General features: G+C 48.8%; 1 protein-coding gene and 1 long non-coding RNA gene across 4 annotated transcripts in view; one reads left to right on the top strand and one right to left on the bottom strand.

The window, feature by feature from the left end:
* The window catches only part of LOC137417177 (E3 ubiquitin/ISG15 ligase TRIM25-like), a 63,088-nt gene extending 42,151 nt beyond the window's left edge, over positions 1 to 20,937 (bottom strand). Inside the window, exon 1 of one of the 3 annotated variants that reach the window (XM_068102989.2) lies at positions 20,653 to 20,937. Coding sequence is in view for 2 of the 3 variants with exons in the window: in XM_078770361.1 (XP_078626487.1) it covers positions 5,059 to 5,169 (111 nt within the window). In the remaining variant the exon portion in view is untranslated. Of the gene's footprint in view, positions 1 to 5,058; positions 5,291 to 20,652 lie in introns of those variants that run through there. The other 2 variants (XM_078770361.1, XM_068102982.2) reach the window with 2 other exon arrangements.
* Positions 20,938 to 21,155: 218 nt separating this feature from the next.
* LOC144889588 (uncharacterized) overlaps positions 21,156 to 24,158 on the top strand; it is a 148,330-nt gene continuing 145,327 nt past the window's right edge. Inside the window, exon 1 of the long non-coding RNA XR_013621899.1 lies at positions 21,156 to 21,434. This is a non-coding gene — a long non-coding RNA (uncharacterized LOC144889588). The remainder of the gene's footprint in view (positions 21,435 to 24,158) is intronic.

Here is a 24,158-nt window from a genome sequence, read left to right as displayed (position 1 = left end):
CGGAGGACGTAACGGAGGAGAGGTGTGGACCAAAGTGTGCGCAAGAGTGTGCGCGAGAGGTGTGGTGTGTAATAGGGAGAGCGTTGGTGGAATGTACGGACGGCGTTGGAACGCCAGGTTCTGAGAGGGTGAAAGGGGTAGCGTATGCTTGTAAGCATGCAAGTAAAGCATCGACGGTAACCGGGTTAGTGGTTAGAGCGACGGATAGCCGATGTGAGCACTCGGTGCGAGGAGCCCTTTGTTGGATGCAGGGCCCGGCGCGGATCGAAGCTGCGTCGCTTCTCTTCGAAGCGTCGTTGCCGATTCGGGCTTGGCCCCGCCCCGCACGGTCGAGTCCGGGCCTTGTCGGGCCAGGCGACCGGTCCGGTTCAAGGGCGAGTGGGAGGAAGCGGAACGGTGCCCCCTCGTGGGGACGGGGTTCCGACCGGGGGAGATTGAGCCATCGGGCCCGGGACCGCAAGGTGCCGCGCCGAGATGGTGCGTGGAGCCTCAGTCCAACCAAACCACCTCCCTTGAACCGAAAGCCGGACGGATTCAACCTGCAGGCGACCAAACCACCCGAATTCATTGCTCGGCGTTACGAACCGAGTTTAATGATGTCATGACGCACCGAGGCTAGGATATAGCGGACTGTGATGATGATGGTAGTGATTTGATACGAAATTTATAATAGTGGGTAGAATTGGCAGTAAATGGAAAATTTTTGAATTGGTTGGAATTTGGACAAACAAAATTTATAGTGAGAGACCCCCGATGTGGTGGGATGGCAAATCCACCATCCCTCACAGACGTGTGGGGGCAAATGCGCTATAGATTATGGGGTGTATGGCAGTGAAAACTAGCCCGGGTGGGTTAGGTTATATTGTTAGGGATCTAGAAGAGATTGACATTAGGTAACGTTAAGATTAGTTAGTGACTGATACCTGTAGTGGGGACGCAGGTAGATTAGAGTGGATGATAATGACGAGGGAGCACAATAGTTTAAAGGGACGACTGGGAAGCGCAAGTTTCAGAGGGGAGTAGTTAGATGAGATGATGCCGTGTGTGTGAGGATTGAACAGGTGTGATTGCACAGGTGTGCAACTGAACAGGTGTGTGGAGCAGTGTATGAGGGAGTAGTGGTGATGTGTGTTGTGTTGACCAACTGGTCCAGGAAGAGGAGGAGGGTGCAGGTGGCACCAGGTGTGATTGCACAGGTGTGCAACAACAGGTGAATGGAGAATGGTTGTGTGGAATAAATGGTTGTATGGAATAAATGGTATGGAGTATTGGAATGGATGGTCGTGGAGTGAGTATGGTGGAAATTGTGGAGTGGAGTGGATGGTGCGAAGGTGTGAATGGGGGAAGAGTGGACCCCCATCACGGATACCCGGGGCGGGTAGTGTAAGTATTAGGTAGAGGGTACAGGTAAATTGTGGTTGGATATTGGCATCTGTGGTGCGAGGTGAAAGAATGGTATTTGGATGGGTGCATTAGTGTTGTGGAAATGGCTGGGCGTGTAGCCTGTTAGTGTGTGTAGTTGGTTTGGGCACTCCACCACTGTGAGGATGTCGGCCAGGTGAGGCCGCAGGTGGGCTCTGGGAGCCGGTAGTTGTGGATGGGGCCCGAGGATCCGGAGGACGGACCCGGGTAGCCCAGTGCCAGAGGGCACCAGGGGGTGACAGAGCCAGGAGAGGGCCTGCCCCAGTTAGTTAGGTTAGGGTGAGGAGCTAGGTAAGCTCGGGTGGCAACTGCAGTGGTGGAGGTGCGCAGGTGGGTAGACCTGCTGGGAGAGCTACACGTCGCAGCCCAGAAATTGTGCGAGGCACCGGGAGATGAATCGGGGGAGTGAGACCCCAAATTGAGAAGCACCACAGTTTGGTCAATGGGAATTGGTTTTTAGAGCCCATAGTGTAAGTTGGCCAATGGATTGGCAGGGAAAGACCCCGGGTAGTGTAAAGTGTGTTAAAATCATTTAGAGGATAGTTAGGATGAAGGATCTCCTCGCACCATCTGCATCCACTCACCTGAGGTGACAGGTACTCCGCACCATGCCATGTTTAATTATTTTTACTGTGCAAATGTTTGGATTGTGAGACGCATCATGACGTGGGTGTGACATTGTGCTTTGATGTTCCATCTCTGCCTCCTTATGAGGATTGATGATGAATTTGGTGATGGCAAATTTTGAAGTAGAGGGATTGTGGAGACGAATTTGGTATAGGGGAAATATGGGGAAGACGTGACAGTAGTGACGAATTTGTAAATGTGTAGATTTTTGTACATATGGGGTAAGGGCAAGGGTAGGGTAGGTGACAGGGGGGTGACGTACGGTAGGGACGAGCTTTCTCACTTCGCCCTCCGTACGCATTTCGCCTTGCATTGCCTTATTGATGTGTACCCTTGTGACCTTACCCCTCGCTCAATTGTCTTTCCCCTTTTGTCTCCCACATGACCTGTGCGCCATTGGGTGCCGAGGGGAGCGTGCGTGGGTCGGCCATTGTGCGCCCGAAATTCCCAGAACCAGCTGTCTGCATCGATGCACCACATTATGGACCACATGTCTGTGGCCGAGCACCACTTATGGACCCCATGGGTTGGGGCATGGCCCCTCTGCTGGAACCGGCCATGAGGGCCCGAAATCTTGCTGGCGGACCTTGGCCACAGGGCACCGATGCCCCACAGGTGAACCACACTAGTCGGCCCTGTGGGCTATAAATAAAATCAAATAAAAAGGACACATTGGGTGCATTTTTCAGTTCAAATAGGCCGCCAGTAAGAACATGAAGGAAAAGACAACAACTGGAAGAAATAATAATAACCAGCAGAGGGAGCCGAAGAGCAAGAGATCACCTGCAGGGTTAAGGGTTGTTTGGTTATTTTTTATTGTGAACATTCTTGAACAATGGTGGCTGCACTGATTGGTGCTTGGGTGCTTGTATTGGTGCGTTTTTGGGTGCGTTCATGGTGCGTCGATGCAGAGCAGACTGTCTCCCCCCCAGAAAGAACAATCACAGGTCCTGGGTTAGCTTTGTAAATAAAAGCAGAGTCATTGTAAATAATGCTCCCCACCGTCAGTGTATAGTTTGAAGACCATTCCGCGATTCGGTTAACTGTGGGCGTAAGTCTGTTAGGCAGGGTGCAATGGAGCAGCGGGACACATTTATTTATGTTTTAAAACTGTCGCACTCAGGGTCAGGTTAAAAGTAGAGGGAACTACACCTACGTGTCACACTAAAAGTAAAAGTTGTAGGCCCGGGACGTGCCTAAGAGGAGGAGGGTGCAGTGTTGCGGAGATGAGGACTGTATATTTTTTTGATTGTGTGCTGTACTATTATTATTATTGGTTATTCTGCGCCCCCCTACCTCCGGAGCTGTGTAAAGGTGAAAGGGCATCCCATAATTAGTCCACGAGCATACACATCAGCCAAGTAATAGAATACCCCTGTTGGTAGTTATCTCTTATTCTGTGTTTTAGGGTAAGGCTGTGTCTCCCATTAATTGAAGTACTCCATTGCACCAGTGAAAGAGAATAGATCCCCTTTCCTTCCCATCCCCAAAATCTCCCTTTCCTTCCCATCCCCAAAACCTCCATTTCCATATTACATCCCCTCTCGTCATTGCTGAGCCCTCGATTCCCAATCACCTCCCCTCCAATAACCGCCATTGACCATGTGCTTGAGTCGGAGAAGAAAGGCGTGTCTCCACCTCGTCATCGAGGGGAGGAGGGGCGTGCCCGCCCGTCGTCATCCAGGGCGGAGCCCGAGGGTCGCGCGACCAACCAGGGCCGAGGTGAGCACCCCGATGGGCGTGTCCAAAACGCCGGCGGCGTAATTGCTGGAGGCGCTATAAAAGGCGCAAACGGAAGTGAGTAGTGAGTTGGTCTGAGTCGGTTGCCAGAGGGAGTTGGTCGTCAAGAGAGAGTCGTGAAGAGTCAGTCAGTGGAGTCGGTGGTCAGTTGGTTGCGGTGAGGAGTCGGTGGTGAGGAGTGAGTGAACCAAGAAAGAGTTGAGGGTTTGGACCAACGAGTCAGACAAGTCCTGGGAACGCAGCGGATGGAGGCCGCAGCAGCAAGAACACCCAACAGCCAAAGGGGGCCTGAACGGCGGTTTGGAGCAGGGCCGAAAAGGAACGGTGGCTGCTAAACGCGCCGGTTGAGCTGCAGGACCCCCTTGGACCTTTCCTCTCCCTCCAGCCATCCACCTCCTGCCTTTCCACCCTTCTTGTATACGTGAGTTTGTTTTGTTTGTTCTGTCCCTGGGTATTTAATTAAGTCTGTAGGTAAGCTAGTATTTTCCCTGTGTCACCTGCGTCTTATGTGTTGTAAATAAACCTTGATTGCTCCTTTTTGCTTGTGTAAATAATAAATCAAATTACTCTTCTGTCCGTCTATTCGTTTTATTCCTTTTCCTCTTGCATTTCGTCGTTTCAGTCTTTTCCCAGATTGGGCAGCTGTGGTGCGATACGGCCAAAGTTCTGGGTGAATCGGGTGAGCCAGGGATCCTGTTAGGTCGCGGTTAAATACACCACCGCTCGGTCATCATAACATCTAAACCGCGATCTGTAACAATATATATGTATATATGTATATATATATATGTATATATATATATATATATATATATATATATATATATATATATATATATATATATATATATATATATATATATACAGTGGAACCTTGACTTACGAGTTTAATTCGTTCTGTGACCGAGCTCGTAACTCAAATTGCTCGTTTCTCAAATCAAATTTCCCCATTAAAATGCATTGAAATGCTATTAATCCGTTCCAGCCCGCCAAAAACCACACCAATTTTTTTTTAAATATACAGTATATATAAAAATATCTCGCGCTTTATATTTCACCTGTATGCAGCATACAAGTTGGCAGGATGGCCTGGACTGGAGGTACGCACACTTGACTCTAAAGTCTAAACTGTCCAGCCTGGGTTTGAATCCCGACCCAGCTATAACCTGTCATGGGTGAATCACAGGCAGGGTGATTCATCAATGTGTGTACCGCTAAACTGGGCGCCCCGTTTGCGTCCCATTAGTTGTTGGATGTTAAGGATCTCACCGTGTTTTCCACAAAGAGAAGGCGAGCTATCGCCGGCACTCTGAACAAGTTGTGGCCTGGCATGCTCTTCTCCTCTGCCGTTATATACGTCCTCCTCGGCACCTCGCTCATGTTTTTCGACGATTGCGTGTTTTATATCCAAGCACAAGTTTTATATAAAACACGACGATTGCGTGTTTTATATCCACAAGTTGTGGCCTGGCATGCTCTTCTCCTCTGCCATTATATACGTCCTCCTCGACACCTCGCTCATGTTTTTCGACGATTGCGTGTTTTATATCCAAGCACATCATCCTCTTCTTCTTCTCAGTACCGTGTTTTCCACAAAGAGAAGGCGAGCTATCGCCGGCACTCTGAACAAGTTGACGGCAGAGATACTGTACTTGCACGGCAAGATAACCACGTGACCAGAACCCACCTGGTGGCGTAAACTCAAAATAACCAACATGCGAAAACAAAAATGCAGCGCTATACGGGAGAGATACTGCACTTGCACGGCAAGATAACCACGTGACCGGAACCCACCTGGTGGCGTAAACTCAAAATAACCAACATGCGAAAACAAAAATGCAGCGCTATACGGCAGAGATACTGTACTTGCACGGCAAGAGAACCACGTGACCGGGTGGCGAAAGCTCGTAACTCAGATCTCGGCTCGCATCTCAAAGCAATAAACCGCCCGAGGGACGGCTCGTATCTCGAAAAACTCGTAAGTTGGGGCACTCGTAAGTCAAGGTTCCACTGTATATATATATATATATATATATATATATATATACCGACTTGGCATTTAATATGGAATTTTTTTTTTTTCTTGACTTGGGTTTACTTTCTGAACTCAATCTGGTGAGTTTCTTTTACACTTTGGTGATTTATTTGTTAAAAGAACCATGTCACTGATTGTCTGTCGCAGCAAAAAGTTAACAACAGGATTATATCACAGGTGGCGTGGCAAAATGTACGGAGAGGTGCATTTGATGATTGGCTTCACAGTCATGTATACAGGGGTTGTTGCGTTCTGTATTAGTGGAAAACAACTGCTGCACGTCTCCAAAAGTTATTGCCGCTTCCTCTGGAGATGGTCCGTCAACTCGACAATGCTGTTTGTCATGGAGTGGTGGCTTTATGAAATTACGGCATGAAACAGCGTGCTATTGCTCAGCAGTATGGCATCACTCAAGGTCAGGTGTCAAAGATCCTGAAACGAAATGCTCAGAGGGGTGTCCCTACTCCAATACCGAGGCCAGGACGTCCCCGCAGAACCACAAGGAGGGATGATCGCCAGCTGCACCGGTTAGCCCGCAATGGCCGTACCAAGTCAGCTAATCGGCTTGGGGCTGAGTGGCAGCAACTGACAAATGTGCCTGTATCCAGGAGGCTATTCAACCAACGACTGGTTCAAGCAGGCTATCGTGCCAGGCGTCCCCTGAGAAAGCCACGCCTGACCAGACAACACCGCCAGTGCCGATTGCAGTGGGCCAGAGAGCACCGTCAATGGCAGCCAGGACACTGGAATCACGTGATCTTCAGTGACTAGTCTAGATTTCTGGTCTATCGTCAAGATGGCCGCGTCCGAGTGCGCAGACAAGTGCATGAAGCCTACAACAAAGATTGTACAGTGCCAAGAGTCCAAGCTGGAGGTGGTGGGGTGACCATTTGGGCTGCTTTTCATGCAGGGGGCAAAACTGACCTGGTTGTTCTGAATGGAAACCTGAACCAGTTCAAGTACAGGGCCATTCTGGAAGAAAGATTGCTTCCATTTGCTCGTGCAGCCTTTTGAGGAAACTTTGTCTTCCAAGATGACAATGCACGGCGTCATCGTGCTCGCATGATCCAACACTTTCTTGCTGACCGTAGTGTAGAGCATATGGAGTGGCCTGCCATGTCCCCGGATATGAATCCGATAGAGAACTTGTGGGCAGAATTAACGCGTCAAATCAACCACTTGGACCAGCAGCCGACCTCTGTGCGTGAATTGCAGCAGGCTATTGTCACTGCATGGCAAGCGATTCCTGTCCAAACCTTGGCAAATCTCGTGAACAGCATGCCTCAACGTGTACGTGCTCTCCTGAATGCTCGTGGGGGTTACACGAAGTACTGAACTGTAATTTTACTGTCCGTAATCCCAGTCGTAATTGAATTTTTGTTTTTGTTAAAATATTTTTTGGCTAATATGTAAAATCAAGAGATACTTCAGGAAAACGTACAGAAGTTTAACAGTACTGTCCATGAATTGAGTTCGATATCAGTTTACATCACTTTCAAGGATCAATTTATTTGTTTCGAAATGTCAAATGTGTTTTTTGTTTCTTTTAAAGGTCACATTAACATTGATGCATTGATGCATTGGGTGGACCTGATGTATAGGGACGTTGAAGCCCGTGCTTTGGTCAACGGACACCTATCGGGAGCCTTCCCAGTCGCTTCTGGGGTCAGGCAGGGCTGCCCAATGTCACCAGTCCTTTTTGTCCTTTGTATTGAACCGTTTGCTTGTGCACTGCAAGCGGACCGGACCCATCCTTCCCTGGGTTGTGGATTCCCGGAACCCATAGGGAGCGCCTAAAGGTGAGTCTGTACATGGACGACGTGTCGGTGTTTGTCACCGATGCAGTCGCCATGTGCAGACTGGTGGGTCTCTGCGAGCGTTTTGGGTTGGCCTTCTCTTCTAAAATCAATCCTCAGAAGAGTGAGGTCATGCACTTTGGTCGGCACAGGACGGGCTCCGGTCCCCCTTGCCCGTACACGGAGCGGAGAGATCGATTAAAGATCCTCGGGGTCTGCTTTGACCCAGGCGGCGTGGCCGCTGAGAACTGGCAAACGGTCATTGGGGGAATGGAATTGGAAGTCGCTTCTTGGCGGTCTCGTCGCCTTACCATGGAGGGGCAAAATTTAGTGATCAAGAATGTTTTGATTGGTAAGTTGTTGTATTTGGCGAGAATCTCCCCACCTCCTCCTGCGGTGGGACGGGCTCTAGAGAGATTAATTTTCACTTTCTTCTGGGGTACCCGAGCAGAGCGCAGGAGTCGGAGGGTTGTGAAGATGAGCCTGTCCTTGGGTGGGAAGGGTGTCCCCTGCCCGGTGTTTGTATGTATGTCTGCATTTGCGTGTACTCTCATGGAGTTATTTGTGTCAGAGGACCCAGGTCGCCTGCTGGCCCGGGATTTTTTGTTCTTTTTTTCTGGGGCCATCCGTCGCGCGGTTGGAAGGGCGGTCCCTCCCGCTGTCTCGGCCTTTTTCTGGGTCGTGTCCGGGGCATTTCCAGAGGTTTGAGGGGTTCGCCCGGGAGCAGGGCCTGTTGACCTGTCGGCCCATCGGTTGGCAGTTGTCGCAGGTCCTGGATCACTTGCGCCCAAGGGAGGTGCTGCGGGAGGTGCGTATCCTTCGCGGAAGCCCTCTCGCAGAACGTACGGCGAGAAAGGTTTGGGAGAACGTTTTGGCTCGCTGTCTCGCCAACGACCAGAAGGATGTCACGTGGCAAGCCGCCCATGAGTGTCTTCCGGTCCGGGTGTTTCGGTTCCAGAGGGACCTGAACGTGTCGGTCCAGTGTCCCCGACCCCGATGCACAGGGGACGAAACCGTCAGGCATGTCCTTTGGGACTGCCCTGTCGCCGAGGGGGTCTGGTCGCTTGCAGCTGGCCTCCTTGAATGCTATGTGCCTTGGCTGGTGATGGTCAGACGGGACGTCTTTGTGTTCAGCGGGCTCCTACCACAACCAGTGCCTGGCCGCAAGTGGAGGCAGGCCTGGAGAACGGTCTGTATAATCAAGACCGTCTTGTGGCGAGCGAGAACCAGAGGTTTCTATACCAGGGAATGGTTGGATCCTGGGCAGATATGGGGCATGGCCCTATCCTGCCTCCAAAGGTACAGGCTTGGCGACAGCCTGCGGGCGACAGGGCGGGGTGCTGGCCGTAACGATGCGTCAGGTGTGTCGTAAAGCCCTCCATGGAGTGGGGAATACGGCCAGGCTTCTCTGTGGTGAAGGGGGGTGGGGGGTCCGGCGGGAGATTACTTCCAAATGTGCGGGCGACAGTCATGTGCAGCCGTAGTCCCTGACCGAGCTTGCCGCCCGGTCTTGGAAAGGTTGGGGGTGCTCCGGCAAGTGTGCTTGCGGGCGCTGTCAGGCGGCGATTCTCATTGGGACACTCACGCCTCGTGGGCAGCTCAGGGAGCCGGTGCCTTCCTTGTCGGGCATCCTCCGGGTGGGGCCTCCTGGGCACGGCCTGGGGAGGGTGGGGGAAGTTGGGTTTCCTTTTGTTTGATCTTGATTTTGCCTTGGTTTGATTTTTATTTTCTTTCATTATTATTGCCAGCGGTGGGTCGAGCCCTCAACGTGTTTGTGGCTGCATGTTCCTGGCTGCGGTTAGCAGCCGGTTGTTGATTTCGGTATGCAAAGGAAAAAAGGCCCCTTGATCCTTTTTTTTTTTTTTTTTTTTGTATACAAGATCGGGGCTCATGAAAGAGCTAACATTAATCACACAGAAAGACAAACCGACACATAATACATACATCGGGAGCGGTAGACAAGATGGGGAGAGAGGGGGAAGGACACAAACACAACATTTGAGAGCAGGGACCGAGAGACATCGACACATCGAGAGATATGTGGGATGGAGAGGGCTTTGGGGGGGGGGAGGCATGGGAAGAGGGGGTGGGAGAGGTATAAAACATATGGACACTGCCAGGACTTCCAGGAAAGAAGTTGGAATTTCAAACAAGGTGGATCTGGGGTGAAGTTAGCGGGGGTAGAAAAGATCAAGATTTTGGATGGGGGAAGATGAGAGATGGTGGTGAACAGCTGTTTCAAAGACCTGGAGGGAGGAGTGGGATTGAAGGGAGAGTGGGAGTTTGTTCCAGAGGCGGGAGAAAAGAGGAATGAAAGAGTGAAGGTGAGCAGAGAGCCGAGATTTTGTCAGTTTAACCATCAGAGGGTTGCTGGCAGATCTTGTGCGACCTGTAGGAATATTTGGGGGACAGAGCACAGAGAGAGCTGCAGGAGCAAGGCCGGAGAGGAGTCTGTCGAAGACAGAAAGACCACCTACCTCCCTGCGGTGAGTGAGTGAAAGGCCCTCAGAGATAGCTTCATCGCGGGAGATTCCAATGATTCTGAAAACTTTGGTTTCAACAGCGTGAAGCCGAGCTAGGTGTGAGGCAGGAGCACCGGCCCATAAGGGAGAACAGTATTCCATTGAGCTGCGGATGAAAGCCTTGTATGTGGTGAGGAGCTCAGGTGTGCCAAGGAAGGACTTCACACGACGGAGGATGCCCAGTCGGCGACTGGCTTTGGAGGCCAGCTTGGAAATGTGGTTTTCCCAAAAAAGATCATGGCAGATAGTGAGACCCAAAAGCTTGAGCGACAGAACTTCTTGGAGAGGATTGTTGAGAAAGTAGATGGGAGGGTTGTCCAGTCGATCTTTTCGGAGAGACATAGTAAGAGTGTGAGATTTGTCAGGATTGAAAGACATGTTCCACTTGTTTGACCAGTCTGTGATTTTGTCCAGGTCTTCAGAGAGTGAGGAGGCTGCAGACTGCCGATCTGAGGGAAGAGGAATGGAGTGGCAGAGAGTGGAGTCATCAGCAAAGAGATAGAGAGGATTTTCCAGAGAGTCGGAGAGATCATTGATAAAGACCAGAAAAAGCACAGGGCCCAGAACACTGCCTTGGGGAACTCCAGCCTGAACAGGAAGGGGAGATGAGAGAAATCCATTCAGGGCCACACGTTGACTACGACCAGAGAGGAAGTCCGCAAGCCATGCATGGAGATTTCCATGGATACCATAGGAGGAGAGTTTGGTGAGCAGAGCTGGTGCCAGACCGTATCGAAGGCACGTGATATGTCAAGGGAGACAGCTCTGATTTCCTGTTTGGCATTGAGGACCTCCATCCATTGTTGAGACAGCAGAAGCAGCATGTCCATAGTAGAGTGACCTGGTCTGAAACCAAATTGATGATCAGAGATCAAGCCATTGGAGAAGAGGAAAGATTTCACATCTGAAGCAATGATGGATTCCATGACTTTGCTGATAATTGGGAGCAGGCTGATTGGTCCGTAGTTGCAAGGATCTGTTTTTGCACCTTTTTGTGTAAAGCGGTAATGTTTGCTGATTTCCAGGATGCTGGCAGATGACCTTGAGCAAAAGAGAGGGTGAAAAGAACAGAGAGAGGGTGAGATAGAGCGGCAGAGCAGGATTTTAGGACCCGTGGGCTGATGCCGTCTGGTCCAGTTGCAGAATCAGAGTCGAGGTTTGACAAAAACTCCTCCACCTTGTCAGGAGAGAAGGACACAGAGTCCAGGAGCAGTTGGGTTCGACTGGGAAAGGTGGGAACAGAGAGAGATGGGTTTGGGACACAAGATTTTGAGGCATTTGGCTTTGTCACGTGCGAGGTCAACTGTGTAGCCATTTGAGGTAAGGGAGGGGATGGAGGGGGAACAAACACCAGAAACGGATTTGACCAGACGCCACCAGGATTTGGAGGAAGGAGACAGGTTTGAGAGTTCATTCTCGAGTGTGGAGAGATAGTGCTTCCTGGCACTCCTGAGGGTAGACACACACTTGTTCCAAACTTGGTGGAAGGAACTGAGATTGCCTTCAGTTGGATTAGCCTTCCAAGAGGCAAAGGCAAGTTGTTTCAGGGCAACTGTCTCACCACAAGATTCAGTGTACCATGGACGGGAGGAAGGGTAAGACAACTGAAGACGAGATGGGATAAATCTGTGCATGAGAGAGAGCAGTTTGCTTTGGAAGAATTCCCAGGAAGAATTGATATCAGAGGCAGTGGAGATGGGGGACCAATCCAGATGATTGATGGCTGCTTGAAGACCTTCCCAGTCGGCCTGAGTGAAATGCCAGACTCGTCGACGCTGAGGAGGCTCTCTGAGAATGGCCAGAGAGATGTCCACTTTAACAAGCACATGATCAGAAGAACCTTATTGGAGCAGAAAAACAGCAGCAGACATTAGCAGGGAAGTTTGTCATCACCAATTCCAGAAGAGAAGACACTCCATTGACTGAGATCCGGGTCAGGAAATTGACAGATTGTGTCAATCCCAGTGAGTCACAGAAGTCCTTTGCTGAGGTGCCATGTCTGGTGAGAGAGGAACCCACACCCAACCAGCTGGTATGATGACAGTTGAAGTCACCACATACGAGGAAGAGAGAGTTGGGATGAGTGGATAGAAGTTGGTCCATGTTGTCAGACAGTGAAATGTAAATGGAGTCATCACTGTTTGGAGGACAGTACAGAACACATATGAACAAAAGGTGGGAGCGGAGAGGAAGCCGTAGCCAGAGGTACTCCTGGGTGTGAGGAGGAGAGAGGGCAGTGCAAGGAGAGTGAGGAAGAGAGTTTTTGATAAAGATAGCCACCCCACCACCAGGACGAGGCTCAGGTCTATCATACCGGAGGAGGGAGTAACCAGGAAGAGATACTAAGGCATCAGAGACATCTTGAAGGAGGAAAGTCTCTGTTAAGCAGATCAAGTCTGGATTGTCAGAAGCAACCTGTACGGAGAGATCAGTCAGGTTTGAGCGAAGGCCCCGGATGTTTGAGGTCCATACCATTAATGAAGAGAGAGGGGTAGCATTGGGTACAGTAAAAGGGGGGGGAGGGGTAGGGTAAGATGAAGGATGAGAGGGGGGAGGTCGGGAGAGCAGTTGATAGCGTGTCAGAGATTACAGCAGAGTTACAAGAAAGGGAAGGATGAGGAGGATGAAAGGTTTGATGGTGAAGGGATGAGGCACAGTGAGGGGCTGTTTGAGGGGGGGGCAGAGGAAAGTGGAAGGTTGGGGGAGGTGGAGGTATGAGATAGAAGGGAGACGAAGTGGGGAGGAGGCAGCTTTGAGGAGGAGGGGGGAGGAGGGAGAATTGGAGAGGAATGGTATGGGGGGAGATTTGAATGGGAGGGGTTGGGGGGAATTTTGAAGGGGAGGAGTGAGGGGGGAGTTTAGGAGGGGAGGGGAAAGGGGGGAGTTTAGGAGTGTAGGGGCAAGGGGGGGATTTGGAGGGGAGGGGCAAGGGGGGAGTTTAGGAGGGGAAGGGCAAGGGGGGAGTTTCGGAGTGTAGGTGCAAGGGGGGGATTTGGAGGGGAGGGGCAAGGGGGGAGTTTAGGAGGGGAAGGGCAAGGGGGGAGTTTCGGAGTGTAGGTGCACGGGGGGGGATTTGGAGGGGAGGGGCAAGAGGGTAGTTTAGAAAGTGGATGATTAATGAAAGACGAACATTGATAACAAATTGGGTTTGTTGTGATTTTCAAGTTAGCAATCCGATTCAGAACGATGGAGGAGGGATGGAAAGAATGTGAATTTAGAACATGTAGTGAGGGAGACGTATAAGAGATTGAATTTTTTTTTTTTTGACGTGGAATGAGTGGAGAATAAATTGAAAAAAGCCTTTTAAATAGGAAGAAAATCAGCGTGTTGTAATATACCACTGAATAAAACACTGAAGGAGAAAGTTTTAACATATTGAAATAATGTTTAAACAGAACCGTGAACAATCTTATATGCACAAAATACCAATGGGGGGGAGGGCTGAGAGGGCCAACGACGAGTCACGTGAACAGGGCAAAAGGTGGCAAGGAGATAATGGGGGCGGGGCGAACAGCACACCTGGACAGAAGTACAGGATGAGAACAGCACACGTGGAGAAAGGAAAATAAATGTTTTTGGTTTTGTTTTTTGTTTTTGGGGGGTGCGGGGGTGGGGATTTAAACGTTAGACAAAGAATATTATGTTCTGGGTAGAAGGGAAAAATCTAAGAGCCAAGCAAAACACGATGGAGGGGACTTAAGTTAAATAGCACCGACAGAGGTACAAGGCCACACACGCGATGCGGAACACGATTAATTAATTACGAGCTACAGGAAATTCAAACCAAAACTAACCATAAACAAACAATAACGCAAAGACTATAAAATAACGAGTTAAAATTTGACAAACACACGAACAAAAAAAATAACTTCCCTTTGGATGCCCGGAGAGAACCAAGCCTCAAGGTCGGAAGCTTCAACAACTAGGCTGCGTGGCATGAAATACTCAACTATTTTATACAGGTATGAAAGATTAACACCGAGAATCTTCCGAGGGACACACAAAAGGTACTCACACGTAAGATAAATACAGTTTCGACAAAAATACAATTGTGACAATTACTTAACTTCGAGCGTGCGTGAAGATCGTGGAACAGCTTCGAAAAACCGTGACCGCCCCGACAAGATCTCGTGAGATCCGCGAGATCTCCGCGATTATTGTTTTAAGGTGTCCCTTCCTTGGTTGTTTTGGGGGGGTTGGAGGGGGGATAGGATCTTCTTTCCTTTCTCCCTCCCCTTTGGTTAGTTAGAGTTAGGTGTCTGTTGCCTGGGGTGGGAGAGGGTTTTTGGGGGTTTCGGGATAGGGATGATGGACTTTGGTTTTTACGATTAATGGTTTATTGAGTTTGATTTGATTTTCATCTTGGTCTTTGAACTTTGTTTTCTTTCATTTCTTGATCTTTGCTCTGCTTTCTCTCTTTGATTTCTTATTTATGGTTTGATTTATTGGCTTTTGATTTCCTGGGTTCTTGTGTGATGGTGATGGTTTTATTGAGTGGCTTTTGATAGTGTTTTTTTTAACCTTTTTTTTGCAATACCTTTTACCTTTGCTTTTTTATTGAGTGGCTTTACCTCATTTATCCCATCTCGTCTTCAGTTGTCATACCCTTCCTCCCATCCATGGTACACGGAATCTTGTGGTGAAGCTGTTTCCCAGAAACAACTTGCCTTCGTCTCCTGGAAAGCAAATCCAACGGAAGGAAATCTCATTTCCTTTCACAAAGCCCGAAACAAGTGTGTGTCCACCCTCAGGAAAGCCAGGAAACAATATCTCTCCGTTCTCAAGACCGAACTCTCTTATCTGTCTCCCTCTTCCAAATCCTGGTAGGGTCTGGTCAAATCCATTTCTGGTGTTTGTTCCCCCTCCATCCCCTCCCTTACCTCAAACGGCTACACAGCTGACTCCACACGTGAAAAAGCTGAATGCCTCAACTCTGTGTTTGCCTCTAAATCTTGTGTCCCAAACCCATCCCTCTCTGTACCCACCATACCCAGTCGTACCCAGCTGCTCCTGGACTCCGTGTCCTTTCCTCCTGACAAGGTGGAAAAGTTTCTGTCAACCCTCGACTCTGATTCTGCAACTGGACCCGACGGCATCAGCCCACGGGTCCTAAAATCCTGCTCTGCCGCTCTATCTCACCCTCTCTCTGTTCTGTTCACCCTCTCTTTTGCTCAAGGTCAACTGCCATCTGCTTGGAAATCAGCCATCATCACCGCTTTGCACAAAAAAGGTGCAAAAACAGATCCTAGCAACTACAGACCAATCAGCCTTCTCCCAATTATCAGCAAAGTCATGGAATCCATCACTGCTTCGGATATGAAATCTTTCCTCTTCTCCAATGGCTTGATCTCTGAGCATCAATTTGGTTTCAGACCAGGTCACTCTACTCTGGACATGCTGCTTCTGCTGTCTCAACAATGGATGGAGGTCCTCAATGCCAAACAGGAAATTAGAGCTGTCTCCCTCGACATATCACGTGCCTTCGATACGGTCTGGCACCCCGCTCTGCTCACCAAACTCTCCTCCTTTGGTATCCATGGAAATCTCCATGCATGGCTGGCTGACTTCCTCTCTAGTCGTCGTCAACGTGTGGCCCTGAATGGGGTTCTCTCATCTCCTCTTCCTGTTCAGGCTGGAGTTCCCCAAGGCAGTGTTCTGGGCCCTGTGCTTTTTCTGGTCTTCATCAATGATCTCTCTGACTCTCTTGAAAATCCTCTCCATCTCTTTGCTGATGACTCCACTCTCTGCCGCTCCAATTCCTCTTCCCTCAGATCGGCAGTCTGCAGCCTCCTCACTCTCTGAAGACTTGGACAACATCACAGACTGGTCAAACAAGTGGCACATGTCTTTCAATCCTGACAAATCTCACACTCTTACTATGTCTCTCCGAAAAGATCGACTGGACAACCCTCCCATCTACTTTCTCAACAATCCTCTCCAAGAAGTTCTGTCGCTCAAGCTTTTGGGTCTCACTATCTGCCATGATCTTTCTTGGGAAAACCACATTTCCAAGCTGGCCTCCAAAGCCAGTCGCCGACTGGGCATCCTCCGTCGTGCGAAGTCCTTCCTCGGCACACCTGAGCTCCTCACCACATACAAGGCTTTCATCCGCAGCTCAATGGAATACTGTTCTCCCCTATGGGCCGGTGCTCCTGCCTCACACCTAGCTCGGCTTCACGCTGTTGATACCAAAGCTTTCAGAATTATTGGAATCTCCCGCGATGAAGCAATCTCTGAGGGCCTTTCACTCACTCACCGCAGGCAGGTAGGTGGTCTTTCTGTCTTCTACCGACTCCTCTCCGGCCTTGCACCCCCAGCTCTCTCTGTGCTCTGTCCCCCAAATATTCCTACAGGTCGCACAAGATCTGCCAGCAACCCTCTGATGGTTATACTGCTGAAATCTCGGCTCTCTGCTCACCTTCACTCTTTCATTCCTCTTTTCTCCCGCCTCTGGAACAAACTCCCTCACTCCCTTCAATCCCACTCCTCCCTCCAGGTCTTTAAAACAGCTGTGCACCACCATCTCTTATCTTCCCCCATCCAAAACCTTGATCTTTTCTACCCCCGCTAATTCACCCCAGATCCACCTTGTTTGAAATTCCAACTTCTTTCCTGGAAGTCCTGGCCGTGTCCATAGGTTTTATACCTCTCCCACGCCCCCCCCCCTTCCCATGCCCCCGCCCCCCAAAGCCCTCCCCTCTCTCAGATCTCTCGATGTCTCCATGTCTCTCGGTCCCTGCTCTCAAATGTTGTGTTTGTGTCCTTCCCCCTCTCTCCCCATCTTGTCTACCGCTCCCGATGTTATATGTTTTTGTGTCGGTTTGTCTTTCTGTGTGATTAATGTTCGCTCTTTCACGAGCCTCGATCTTGTATACAAAAAAAAAAAAAAAAAAAAAAAAGGCTTCGGCCATAAAATGGATCACGGAGCGTTTCTTGCTGTGGATCCTGAAAGTGCTGACTCGAGTGAACCAGTTCTGTTCTCCTCTGCCGGTGTTTGCGTTTCCTGTGTTTTGCTGTGTTCGTCCTGTTCGTATTTATTTCTCATTATTTATTTATTTTTCTTATTATTGCTTGTTTGTCCTGAATTTTCGTTCGTCTTTTCCCTTCCTGCTTTCCCCCATCCTTCCTCCTGTTTGGGGGGCGTTTCCCACCAGGCAGGGGGGGAGCCTTGTGGTCCCCTTCGTCTCCCATCACTCCTTCCCTCCCCCCCCCCCCCCCCCCCGAGTGTTGTCCTCCGCCCCCCCTAGAACCCGGTATGGCGAGTGTTACGAATTCCGGGTTATGGGGGTTACAATTCAGGTCATTTCTTATTAATGTATATTATATTAAAGGTTGTTGTGATTAAAGGGTCAGGAGCCCTTCTGGGAAAACGAGACCGGAAACGGGATCGTGAAGAAGAGGAGGAGGAGGAAAAGAAAGGGCGGCCATCTTAAGCTTCGAGAGCTCCGACGCGAGCGGAGGCGATCGTTACCTACTTTGGAACGGAGTTGAAAAGCCCGTCTGGCGAGAGGAGTTACCTGCGCGGGGTGATTGATTGCCGGTTACGTGTCAAGGTGCCGTGTGGTCCTGGAAGGAACCAAGCGCCCGGTGCTGTTCGCCTCGACGCCTACGAGGGCGTGTACGGGTCGCACCTTGGGCCTGGTGCGCGAAAGAGATTGGAAGGAGACGGTTGAGAGTTGAGACTGCAGCTTGAGACCGAGCCGCGAACGTGAAGGACAAGGGAACCGTGCCTCTGTGAACCGAAGTCCGCGTGTCAGGAGAGCGCCGGATTACTGCGGAACCTGCGAAGTCGGGTATCCTCACCGAGGTTGTCGAGTATCCTCACTCCCAGCCCCGGATTGGAATCGGACCTAGATTCCCCGATCGCTGGATCGACTCGACGTCACCTGGGAGGCGTGCAGGATTCGGACATTGCTTCCCGGATCGCTGGATCGACTCGACGTCACCTGGGAGGCGTGCAGAGACATTGGGGCAAGGGCCGTGAGTGTTGCCAACACTGTTGTGGGTTAAGGTGGCGCCACCTACACTATAGATAAGGATTGTATGGAAGTGCTGTAAACGCATTGTGATTCCTGTGCGGGATTTGGGAATATATTGGGGTTTGTTCGTAACCCTTGGTGTGGACTCGTTATTGATTGACTTATTTTCACCCAAGGACCATACATCTTTCTGCCGGGGCTCCCCTCGAGGATGACCCTGTAACACGAGCAGGCGCCATAATTGATTATCATTATCAAAACAAACATCATTCCCGAATCCCAATCCACACATTTATCCAATCGATGTTCAAGTTCAGAAAATTCAATCGGAGGCTGAACTGAACTCATTCGGGAGAACGATCTTAAAAATGCGTTTCAGCTTCAACCCTGGATGTCTGGGTTCGAATCCCGACCCAGCTATAAACTGGGTACCTCATCCCCACCCATAAACCTGATCCCAATCAATAAACCTGATCCCAATCAATAAACCTGATCCCAATCAATAAACCTGATCCCAATCAATAAACCTGATCCCAATCAATAAACCTGATCCCCATCCATAACCCGGATCCCCATCCATAACCCGGATCCCCATCCATAACCCGGATCCCCATCCATAACCCGGATCCCCATCCATAACCCGGATCCCCATCCAGCAACCCGGATCCCCATCAATAAACCTGATCCCCATCCATAAACCTGATCCCATCCATAAACCTGATCCCCATCCATAAACCTGATCCCCATCCATAAACCTGATCCCCATACATAAACCTGATCCCCATCCATAAACCTGATCCCCATCCATAAACCTGATCCCCATCCATAAAACTGATCCGCATCCATAAAGCTGATCCCCATCCATAAAGCTGATCCCCATCAGTAAACCTGATCCCCATCCATAAAGCTGATCCCCATCCATAGACCTTATCCCCATCCATAAAGCTGATCCCATCCATAAAGCTGATCCCCATCCATAAAGCTGATCCCCATCCATAAAGCTGATCCCCATCCATAAAGCTGATCCCCATCCATAAAGCTGATCCCCATCCATAAAGCTGATCCCCATCCATAAAGCTGATCCCCATCCATAAAGCTGATCCCCATCCATAAAGCTGATCCCCATCCATAAAGCTGATCCCCATCCATAAAGCTGATCCCCATCCATAAAGCTGATCCCCATCCATAAAGCTTATCCCCATCCATAAAGCTGATCCCCATCCGTAAAGCTGATCCCCATCAGTAAACCTGATCCCCATCCATAAAGCTGATCCCCATCCATAAAGCTGATCCCCATCAGTAAACCTGATCCCAATCGATAAAGCTGATCCCCATCGATAAACCTGATCCCCATCGATAAACCTGATCCCCATCCATAAACCGGATCCCCATCGATAAACCTGATCCCCATCGATAAACCTGATCCCCATCGATAAACCTGATCCCCATCGATAAACCTGATCCCCATCCATAAACCGGATCCCCATCGATAAACCTGATCCCCATCGATAAACCTGATCCCCATCGATAAACCTGATCCCCATCGATAAACCTGATCCCCATCGATAAACCTGATCCCCATCGATAAACCTGATCCCCATCGATAAACCTGATCCCCATCGATAAACCTGATCCCCATCGATAAACCTGATCCCCATCGATAAACCTGATCCCCATCCATAAACCTAATCCCCATCGATAAACCTGATCCCCATCGATAAACCTGATCCCCATCGATAAACCTGATCCCCATCCATAAACCTGATCCACATCCATGAACCTGATCCCCATCCATAAACCTGATCCCCATCCATAAACCTGATCCCCATCCATAAACCTGATCCCCATCCATAAACCTGATCCACATCCATGAACCTGATCCCCATCAATAAACCTGATCCACATCCATGAACCTGATCCCCATCAATAAACCTGATCCCCATCAATAAACCTGATCCCCATCGATAAACCTGATCCCCATCCATAAACCGGATCCCCATCGATAAACCTGATCCCCATCAATAAACCTGATCCACATCCATGAACCTGATCCCCATCAATAAACCTGATCCACATCCATGAACCTGATCCCCATCAATAAACCTGATCCCCATCAATAAACCTGATCCCCATCGATAAACCTGATCCCCATCCATAAACCTGATCCCATCAATAAACCTGATCCCCATCAATAAACCTTATCCCCATCCATAAATCTGATCCCCATCCATAAATCTGATCCCCATCCATAAATCATTCCTATCTGTGGCGTTTTGACACTTTATGTCTCTAATCCTCAGAGGTCACGAGACTTGTCTTGGTTTCAAAATCTTGTCTTTAATTCACGTAAAAACTGAAGAGTAAAAATTCAGCCTTTCAGTGAATGTCGTTACTTGTGGCGGCAAAACGAACTTGTTAAATGCTTTACACAAAAGTTACTATGACACGTTTTTCATCCGCACAACACAATAGTCAATAATTTGCCTCAACTTACTTCAAGAGGTTCAACAATAAATTGAGATTCAGCTCACCTCTAACTCAGGGTCGGGAAAGAAAGAGAAAACATCGAAAATGGAGCCGATCAGTTCTTTCGTTTGTCGTGGGTGAAAACAGTTTGGGGTGAAGAAGGCGGAAGCTCAAGATTGCGAATGCGTCGCACAACTGACACCGGAAGTGATAACACACCGTGCATAAGCACAAGCTGCACAAACCCATAGGAATCTCTTAGGGAATTCCCTTATTTGTCGCAGTTTTAGTCAAATAAACTTTCGAAACTTTCGAAACGGACAGAACAATTTATCTTCATCTTCACCTGTGGAATTTGGGCTGCTCTTTAAATGACAACATCGCATAATTATATTTGCTGTTACTGGTTGTTACAATATAGCTTCATCACATGATATATTTTCATTTTCTTTGTACTGCAACTGGTATTTGCTAAATTTAATCAACCGGTATTTTGATTTATTTATGACGCACTTCCGGTCATACGTGAAGTGTTTTTGGCGAGGACCGCATCACAACTCACAAATTTGTGTACATACGTAATCAGAAAATAGTGCTGCATATTACCCCTGATTTGTAGGTTGTATCGATATACTGTACTTCAGTTTGAACACTCTGTTACAACAAGATGTGTTTGTCAAGCCCAGAGTCATGCATAGGAATACTTTGTAATGTACGTGTGTGATTACTTTGACCATGTTCGAAAGTATGTCTAACGGCTTTTATTCATTCGCCCAACGTCTTTGAACGGAAGAGAAGCCGCCGAATCTAAGCACGGTACCTCGTCTTTGGATCCCAGCATAAAGAGGTAACAAGGTATTCCTTCATTATAATTCAGTGTATAAATATATGGCACATCTGTGGAACAAAGTATAATGTGGTTTCAAGGGTTTTTAATATTAAACTTTAGTATTATTTAGTTCTGTTCTCTCCTCGGCCTCGTGTTCCTGGGCCCAAGCCGTGTTTATATATATATATATATATATATATATAGTACAGTGTGGCGGACACAAAAGCCCACTGGCGTGGTGATATCATTCCACGCACCAAGTGGACGGTGGCCACGCCCGAGGGGTAGGCGTGGCCTCATGATATACACCGGGCGACCAGCCCAGAGCAGTTCAGTGTTACAGTGTGCTCTTACAATAAAGACGTTTATATGTTACCGCTTGTCCGCTTCCTCCTTGCTCACAAGCAGCGCGCGTAACGCCGCGCTTTAACAGTATAATATTATATATATATATATATATATATATATATATATATATATATATATATATATATATATATATATGTTGGATGCTCCAGGCACGGACGATGTAGCCCTCATCGAGGCCAGGCCTTAAATAGAAGAGAAGAAAAGTTATGATAAAAAGTGTGTTATTTGTGAGAAAGAGAGATTGAAGCGAGCCCTTGCACAAAAGCCCAAACGAAATCCGAGCCTTGCAAAATTGCGACCCTCACAACACCTCGTCCCGACCCTCACAACACCTCGTCCCGACCCTCACAACACCTCGTCCCGACCCTCGCAACACCTCGTCCCGACCCTCGCAACACCTCGTCCCGACCCTCGCAACACCTCGTCCGACCCTCGCAACACCTCGTCCCGACCCTCGCAACACCTCGTCCCGACCCTCGCAACACCTCGTCCCGACCCTCGCAACTCCTCGTCCCGACCCTCGCAACACCTCGTCCCGACCCTCACAACACCTCGTCCGGACCCTCGCAACACCTCGTCCCGACCCTCGCAACACCTCGTCCCGACCTTCACAACACCTCGTCCCGACCCTCAACACCTCGTCCCAACCCTCACAATACCTTGTCCCGACCCTCACAACACCTCATCCCGCTGAGCACCCGATTTGCATTCAATTCATAGATCGCCAGATATCAACTACTATCACCAAAAATTTGACTTTGGGGAAGGGGGAGCCCTACGCTTGTCTCCTGAGGGGGCAGCGAGGAATTTCACATGGTGCAGGTGTGCTCCCGACCGAGTGTTGTTCTAGTTGAGCTATTTCACTTTTAATCACCGCCCTGGTCGTTTGGTTGCACCATCATCCTCGAGTAGTTTGGTTGCATCATCATCCTCGGGTAGTTTGGTTGCATCATCATCCTCGGGTAGTTTGGTTGCATTATCATCCTCGGGTAGTTTGGTTGCACCATCATCCTCGGGTAGTTTGGTTGCATCATCATCCTCGAGTAGTTTGGTTGCATCATCATCCTCGAGTAGTTTGGTTGCATCATCATCCTCGAGTAGTTGGTTGCATCATCACCCTCGGGTAGTTTGGTTGCATCATCACCCTCAGGTAGTTTGGTTGCATCATCATCATCCTCGAGTAGTTTGTTTGCATCATCACCGCTCGGGTAGTTTGGTTGCATCATTATCCTCAGGTAGTTTGGTTGCATCATTATCCTTGGGTAGTTTGGTTGCATCATCATCCTCAGGTAGTTTGGTGCATCATCATCCTCGGGTCGTTTTGTTGCATCATCATCCTCGGGACAGGAGTTCTGATTTTATAAATAGCAACGTTCCGCCGAACTCACGGGTTATTCCATTTACTAATGAGAAGCTTCTTTTGTCATTGTACAACATATTATATTAATGTGCATTTGATAAACAATATCGATATGTATTGACAATAGCAATTATAGAATTTTAATGTCATCATTGTTGCATTTGTATACATTCAATGAGTTATTCATTATTCCGCTTGACCTGCTTTTTTACCAATACCAACTTCACCCCTTAATTTTATAATAGTCTCGTCAGTTAAAAATCAGGGAAAAACGTTTTTTAAAATCGATTAATCACGTGACAGTTTTCTTTTCTTGAGATGAAGCATTCCTTTTACCTTGTATTGTGTTCATCACCACTCACAAGGTGATGTGTTTTTTTTCGGCAAAGTGAGACCCATCCTCGGTCTCATCTCGAAACATTGTCGACCACGATCGGTCTGGCGTTATCTCTCATCATCTCGGGTTCCATTGATTACATGACGTCATTGCATTTTGGGGTTCTGGGCACGTGACTATATGCACATGCGTTTATTGCTGTTGCGGACAGAGCAGCGCTTCTCCAGCAGCTGATGCAACAAACTACCCGAGCATAATGATGCAACCAAACAGCGCAGCGCAGAGCCATCCCAGCTTCTCCTTTATTTTCCCTTTTATTTTTGCACTGTAATGTGGCGGCGGCACACAAATTGCTCTGCGACACGCTTTCGTGCCATGCTTGTTTTTACCTGAAACTGCCTTCCTTTTGTTTGGGGATCTCTGCTGCACGCTTTCGTGCCATGGTTGTTTTTACCTTGAACTGCCTTTTCTTTGTGCAGCAAGCTCTGCAACACGCTTTAATGTCATGCTTGATTTTTGTTTTGTTTTTACTTTAAACTGCCTTTTCTTTGTTCAGGGAGCTCTGCTACACGCTTTCGTGCCATGCTTGTTTTTACCTTGAACTGCCTTACTTTTGTTTGGGGAGCTCTGCTACACGCTTCCGTGCCATGCTTGTTTTTACCCATAAACTGCATTT

This window comes from Myxine glutinosa, chromosome 1 (assembly GCF_964187855.1).
Source record: "Myxine glutinosa chromosome 1, kmMyxGlut1.1, whole genome shotgun sequence".
Classification (NCBI taxonomy): Eukaryota; Metazoa; Chordata; class Myxini; order Myxiniformes; family Myxinidae; genus Myxine; species Myxine glutinosa.
Note: the sequence above shows the minus strand (reverse complement) of the source record. Positions and strands in the feature narration are given on the sequence as shown.